The 6,838-nt window shown below is 50.8% G+C and overlaps 1 protein-coding gene across 1 annotated transcript; it reads right to left on the bottom strand.

Annotated features, from left to right (window-relative positions):
- Positions 1–385: 385 nt before the first annotated feature.
- Positions 386–5,504, bottom strand: DCAKD (dephospho-CoA kinase domain containing). Its single transcript, XM_009696171.1, has 4 exons — positions 5,393–5,504; positions 3,197–3,400; positions 1,194–1,281; positions 386–671 (listed from the first exon to the last, which is right to left on the bottom strand). Exons 1-4 carry the CDS (start codon positions 5,502–5,504, stop codon positions 386–388), a joined length of 690 nt encoding a protein of 229 aa, XP_009694473.1.
- Between the last annotated feature and the right edge of the window lie 1,334 nt (positions 5,505–6,838).

Genomic DNA, 6,838 nt, shown 5'->3' on the forward strand with positions numbered 1-6,838 from the left:
ACCTACTCCCCTGGTGAAAAGATTGTCCTGGAAGACATTGAAGTGTCTAAATTCACTGAAGTCCCACTGTACAGACCCACAGGGGGACAACAAGGTCCTCGTCCCCTCCATGGGCTGCAGCCACATGAGGGGAGCGGTCCCATCCCACAGGCACAGCTGGTGGGTAAGAACCTGAGCAGGAAGAAAGGAGAGGGGAGACAGTGCCAGAAAAAACCAAACCAAACAAAACAACAAACCCCTACGTTCACCTTGGGAAGTCTGCGAGGAGACTCCTCATCCCACCGTCTGCATTCAGCTGGCAAAGCTCATTAAAAGAGGTGGCCTTTCCCTGCCCTTTTCAAACCTGGAAATTCAAGCCTCTTCCATGACAAAAAGAGAAGGTGAATTAAGAGATGAAATGCTGGAGGAGGAGGTACACCAGCCCTCCAAACCCAGCTACAACCGTGCCAACCGCCAGCCGTACCCAGAGGAAATCCAGGGAATCCTCCAGGTGTGAATGAAGCCTCAGGACCTGCCAGCGCGTGTTCTCCCAGTCCCCAGAGTTGTCAATGACGTGACTCGCTAATTTGTACTTCTCATCCAACGGCAGCTGGGAAGCGATGCGAGCTTCTGCCTCCACCTGGGGCAGCCCGTTCCTCTTCATCAGCCGAGAGAGCTGCATCTGTGGGTCGCTGCCGGGATGGGAGAGCGACACTGAGATGGGGGAAGAGGGGGTTTGCCTGCCTTCCCCACCACAAGGGGGAAAAGCCAGGGTAAAGTGTGGGGGAGAAATGCTCCATGTTTCATTTCGGATCCAGGGCAGGCATCTTGCACTCAGATCAGTGGAGTCAGCACCCGCAGCACTGCCCAGGCTGACGCCGCTGTGTGTTTTCAGCATTCCCAGAGCCCATAACACCAGGGCAGTGCCCCAAAGCCTGCCCCAGTCAATGAACCATGGGTTGTGGAAGGCCCAAAGACAGCGATTTCCCCTGTATGATGGTGCCAGGTTTCAGAGAAACCTCAGCAAGAAGCCCCTCGTACCCTAGAAAGAAAGTGTTGCTTCTCACACCTACAGAAAACAAGCAGCATTATCGATAGGTTCTGCACCAGGGCTGCAGCTAAATCCTCACCAGAGCGGGAAGGATGTGACAGTCCCCTCTAGCCTCTAAGAGAGGTGACAGCGTCCCCGTCCTCATGGTTCACAAGGCACTTACCAATAAACCAAAACCGTGTATTTCATAAACTTGATCAGTCTTTTAGTCTCGAAGAGCAGAGGGATGTCGAGGATGACGTAGCGGTAGCCTGCAGAAATGACAAGACCCCCCTCAAAAAAGGGAACAGCGTTACTCAGATTCCCCAATCCCTCGTGCTGCACGCACACTGCGGCCACAGCCGCTCCAGCAAAGCAAACGGGAGAGCTCTACAGCTCCACGATTACAGCCGAGAGGACAGCAGAGCCTGTTTGCCCTTCTCTCTCTCAGAGAGAGAAAATGGTTTCGTTCCAAGTTTCCAGAGGGGAAGGAAAAAAAAAAATACCAACCCCAACAACAAAAAAACCAACCCTAACCTGGATGATCTCAGACCAAAGGTGAAGCTGTAGAAATATAATGAGGAGCTGAAACAAGAAGCTCAAATGAAAGTGCCTGTGCCTGGCTGGCAAAAGCAGCAGCCACGCCGTTGTTGCTGGCCTCTCCAGGGGAGCAGTGCCCACAGCAGAATTTGCTCTCCTCTCTTTCACTTGTCCAAGACTTCATCAGGCTGCGGTCATTTGAGCTGCTGTTTCCCAGCTCAGTTTTTCTTCCCTTTAAGGAAAGCTTTGGCTAAACAGTTCCATTTTTCCAAGAGGAGCAAAAAATCCTTGCAGACTTCTCACAGCTGTGACACCGAAATGCAAGAGTGCTTGCAGGTACAGGCCCAGGGCCTGAAACCTCACCAAAACTGCCCAAGTTCGGTTTAAAACCACCGTCACCGCACAGAGGAGAGCTCGACCGTCAGCCACCGTCCTCCCACACCCTGCGACCCACCCCAAGTTCTCCACGTGCCTCTGCCCTTTACAAGCGCCAACTCCCCCGGCAGACGGCAGCATTTGGGCACGTGGGGGTCCACCCTGATGAGCCTGGGGGAGCAGGCAAGGGTAGGGAAAAGCTGTAAGTCAAGATCTCACTCCCCTGTGTGTCCCCCAGCTCAGGGGACACCTCTGGTTTCGCTGGTGTCCCCTTTTTATAACTTGAACCCCCTAACCAAGCTGGCCACGGCAATAAAAGCCTTGACAAAGACATCACCGTCCAACAAGCCACCATTTCACCAGCATCTCCGCCCAGGGAGACTTCTTGCTGCCCTACAGTTTGATCGATAAGAGCTTTTCTTACACAGCGATCCTTAGAGACGACATCCAGCTATCCCAAATCATTAAAACCTGACTAATGAGGACAAAGCAGCTGGCTGAAGACACACGGTGCTCTCGCTGAGGCATAGGACAGCATCCGCCTGCCGAGCCCACAGCCTCAGGTTCAAGACTCCATCTCTGGCTCCTGGCTTTCCTGCCTAGTGCTTCCTTCGTGCTTTCTCCTCCTCCTCACCCCGCAGCAGAGCAAGCCTCCAGGGTGCCCCAGCACAGGCCTATTTAGCTGTCACAGGGCTCAGCTTTGATAAGCTCCGCAAAAACCAGACTGACTCTATTAAGACATCTTTCTGTCTACATGGAGACCTCCAAAACAGCTGGTGATCTTATCTGGCATTTGATTAGACCAAGTTTGACAGCTGTATTTGTTACATTTACCAGGGGAAAAAGCTGGACTTTGGAAACCACAGCTGTCAACCCATTTCTCACCTTATCGAGACTAAAAAGGGCTCTGCAGCTTTCATTGAAGCCTGAGGAGGTTGGGGGGCAGGGAAGAATATTTGGCCGTTTCGGAAGGTATGACATTATCCAGCAAGTAATCTCAAAAGAGGCCTCACAATGCTTTTCTCAGGCCCTACAGATGCACTTTAAACCATAGAAGAAGAAGGTGGCGAAGGGCAGCAGTGAAAGGCAGGAACGAATCCTCCAAACGCCAATGTGAAAGGCCACCGGCGGCAGAGCACAAAGGCCGTCACTCAACGTCGGTTCCCTTTCTCCTTTCCCATCCCTCTCCCTGCTTTAAAACCAAAGGCAGGGCAAGCAGGGATAGCTCCTGCCTGAGCAGGAGTCCTGGTGCGCTGGGACACAGCCTCTTACCTAGCACAAAGTACTTCAAGATCTGCTTCACCATCTCCTTTTGGATCTCCGGGTGGGTGATGGAGTTCAGGAGCTGCCGTTTCTCCGGGTGGAAGAAGATAATGTTTCCTAGAGCCTCACGATTTATCTCTCCGTTCTCCAAGAGGATCTCAGTGCCAAAGTAACGCACTATCTGCTGATAGGCCTTCAAGTGGGGCTGCACCACTGATAACATTAAACAGCTGGAGGTTAGAGCCAGTTCTACAGCACAGTCGGTGTTTGCATCAGCGATCAGCCTCAAATGAGTTTTGTTCATTAAATAACCGAGCTTATTCTCCTCGGTGGGCAGCACATCTGCCTGTCAGCAGACGCCTGAACCACGACCGGCGCAGCTCAGCACTGCAGACACCTGGTATTGGTGCTGCAGGAAAGTGTCTGTAAAAAAAACCCTCTCAGCCCAAGGTCCCTTTCAGGGCTGACACCCGAGAGATCGAAGCATCCTGCAAACATTAATTCAGCGCCACAACCCTCCCTCGTGCGTGCTGCTGCCCGGGGTTAGAAGTCAGCAGGGCAGGCGGGAGGATTCACTGACAACTTCCAGCCAAGGCATCGGTAGGAACAGGGGCTGAGCCGATTCCCACTGCCTGCAGGGTACGGAATCAAGCAGGGAGATCCTAAAGGGACCGGGACCAGCATCAGGTTTATTTTAGCTGAAAACTTCAGCGCTAGGTGAATAGAGCCTGGCTGCTAAGAGTTGGCTCTGGCTACTACTAAGGTTTTGGGCTTTTTTTTTTTTCCACTGTCTTTCACCTCAGTCACCAAATTTTTCAGGAGAATGAACACAGAAACCTTCTAAGCGATCAATTCTCAACAGATATTTGCAGGGACTCTGACGTTACACGAGCGTATAATTTTAAAGTCACCCAAAAAAATCACCAACAAAAAGGATGCAGTAATAAAACCATAATTAAGATCAAGCTGAGGCTAACCACAGAGAATGACAGACCATATATAATTTTCTCTCCAAAATCCAGGAACATTGCCACAGGTTGTAACCTCAGGCCAACCTAATAAAAGTCTTTAAGACCAATTTCTTTCTCCCGTGGAATTTCACATCGAGGCAGTTTCAGGATGGGTGAAATCCATACAGTAAACAAACACATATAAAAAAGGAATTGAAGAAAAATGAAGCGATTGGTAGAGAACTGACACTGAGTATCTGTAGTGTTTTCCTATCGTCTCTGAGGGCTTTTAGCACCTCCAGCAAATTTTCTGCACCTCGAGGGGAATTACAGTGCAATAAAATGTTAAGAGCATCAGGGCTTTGAGTGACTACACGGTAAGTTCTTCACCAAATACAAAAGCGCAGGCACTTCAAAATGACACCGCCTGCACCACCGCTCGCCTGCAGACCCGAAGCCTTCTGCATACAAAATCAGCAGCCCTTCCTAGAGCAAGCGCCGCTCTCCTCCTGATCCCAGTGGTATGGAGGGATTAACGTCTTGCCCCGTATTGCACAGGTAATCGGGGAGAGCAGGGTCTGTTCAGTCCTGCTGAGGCAACAGATCTGGATTTTTGGGTCTTTTCTGTAGCCAGGTCTGCACATTTTGAGAGCAGTGAGAGGCAGGTATGCTGTGCAGAAGCACAGACCAAATTCCCTCTGATCTAGGCTATTTGAAGCCTTTTTTTTTTTTTGAGCACATTAAGTCACAAGTAATTTTGTGGACTGATCTCTCAGTATTTACAACCAAGTAACAGTCAGCACAGAGGGAAATTCTCTTCCAAGTGCGTTAGTGATCCCACCTAATGTAACCAAGTTACAGAACAGGTGTCCTGCAGTTTAGAGGGGACATCAGATTAGCTGAGGGAATCCGCTTTACAGAGAACTGCATTTATTTTGCCCAGAGTTGGCTTTCAAAGCTGGGAAGCATTGCACTCCAGGAGAGGGAAACTCCAGGCAAGATCTCCCCACGGTGTCTGTTATGAGGACAAGATCTGTGTGGTGGTGGTTTGTGGTTTTTTTTTTTTAAATTAAAAATATATTCTAGTTCCAATCCCCCCTGAGACAGCTGCTCCACGCAACCTCATCGACAGGGGAATGGGAGGGAAACAACTTATCTCATGTACCCAGAGCACCCTCTGCCGTTTGCGCTTCCCCGCATCAATCCCAGTTGTCAGGGGAACCTCAGGGAAAAAGATCAACTATGCAAAACTCACCCTCTCTGGCAATAACATCAGCATCAATCACCGCACAGCCCAGTTCCCGGAGTACGGCCACCACTGTGCTCTTCCCCGATGCGATTCCACCCGAGAGTCCAACCAGGAACATTGTGCTCTGAAACAGAAAGAAAAGAACTTGAAAACACACCAGGACAGGGCCATTTTGTTCATGCTGTGCACATCAAATATTTATCGCAAACAGGCAACTTCCTTCAAAGCTCATTTTCATAGCTTCTCAGGGCATCACCAAGACATTAGCACAATTTTGGCACCCCTCTGAGCTGGGTACTCCTGTTTTACAGGTTGAAGAACAACTTGGGTTAAATGAGGCTTCTCTGGACCTGGCTAACTGGATGTGCAACTCAAGCCAGCCAGGTTACCTGCAGCTCCACGCAACTTGCTCCCCTTTAGCACCAGCACCCATCAAGCCACAGTCTTACCTACAGCACCCTAAATCAGAGGGAATTTCTGGCAGGGTTGTCAAGGGTGACCCAGGATCAGTGACAAAGGGAAAGAATTCAGATAACATCTCAGCCCAGACTGAGAAAGATGAGGAATGAGAAGGAGAGCCCTGCTTGATCTCTATAGCTGGGGTATAAGAGGAGATAAGCTACCTCTGACGTAATCAGGATGCAAACCACACAAGTCAGTAAGTAAATCACATCCCCACACTACATGGAAGCCAGCACAGTCACTGGCAGCCGGACGGACAGAAGAAATCATGGCTCTGAGCCGCAAATTTGCGTCCATTAGCTTGCAAACATAGCACTAAATGCAGAGTCTGTGCTTGCCGATAGCCTTGAGGCTGGGAGGGTGCCAGTAAGCCCCTCGGCCAACCTGGAGCAGACAACTACTCTCATAGTTTCTGCACCAAGATCTCTCTCCACTCAATCTAAACCCTGCAACCCTCTAAATCCTGCTTGTGCCATTCCAAAACTAAAGGGCTCAGTGACACAAAGGCAGCTCTGGACAGGAGCGGGACTCCTGTAAGCAAGGTGGTATCTGCATCCCCAAAAAGGCAACAACCACAGCAAGCTGGGAACAGACCCCAGTGTCCCTTCTCCAGCCCCTCTGGACCAGCCCTGTCCCCAGCCAAGAGCATCTAGGGGTTTGTGCGGCAGCATCCTGCAAATCCCCAAGGACAGAGCCCCCGACTTTGCTGTCATCTTGTCCAGGGTGACACCACCCTGACAGGCAAGGTGTCTGAACCTCTCAAGGCCCAGTTTGTGGCTGTTGCCCCTTGCATCTGAGAAGACACCAGCTCTGTCATCTTTGGCCAGGAGCCACAGGCTTCTGGTAGACACCCCTCAGCTTCCTCTTGTCCAGAAGAAGGGAGACCCAGCCCCTGCCACCTCTCCCAGTGAACCATGTCCCCCAAAACCCAACGATCTCGGTAACCATTGCTCTGCCTAACCTGGTTCTGGTGTGACTCTGGACATCCCA

This window comes from Cariama cristata, unplaced genomic scaffold (assembly GCF_000690535.1).
Source record: "Cariama cristata isolate BGI_N322 unplaced genomic scaffold, ASM69053v1 scaffold26292, whole genome shotgun sequence".
In the NCBI taxonomy this organism is placed as follows: Eukaryota; Metazoa; Chordata; class Aves; order Cariamiformes; family Cariamidae; genus Cariama; species Cariama cristata.

What these genes read in the sequence shown, in the direction of transcription:
- DCAKD (XM_009696171.1), bottom strand. Translation starts at nt 5,504, where the DNA reads ATGTTCCTGGTTGGACTCTCGGGTGGAATCGCATCGGGGAAGAGCACA. An exon ending in TGATGTTATTGCCAGAGAGG is followed by an intron (nt 3,401 to 5,392) that starts GTGAGTTTTGCA and finishes TAATGTTATCAG; the next exon opens with TGGTGCAGCCCCACTTGAAG. An exon ending in TACACGGTTTTGGTTTATTG is followed by an intron (nt 672 to 1,193) that starts GTAAGTGCCTTG and finishes CCATCCCGGCAG; the next exon opens with CGACCCACAGATGCAGCTCT.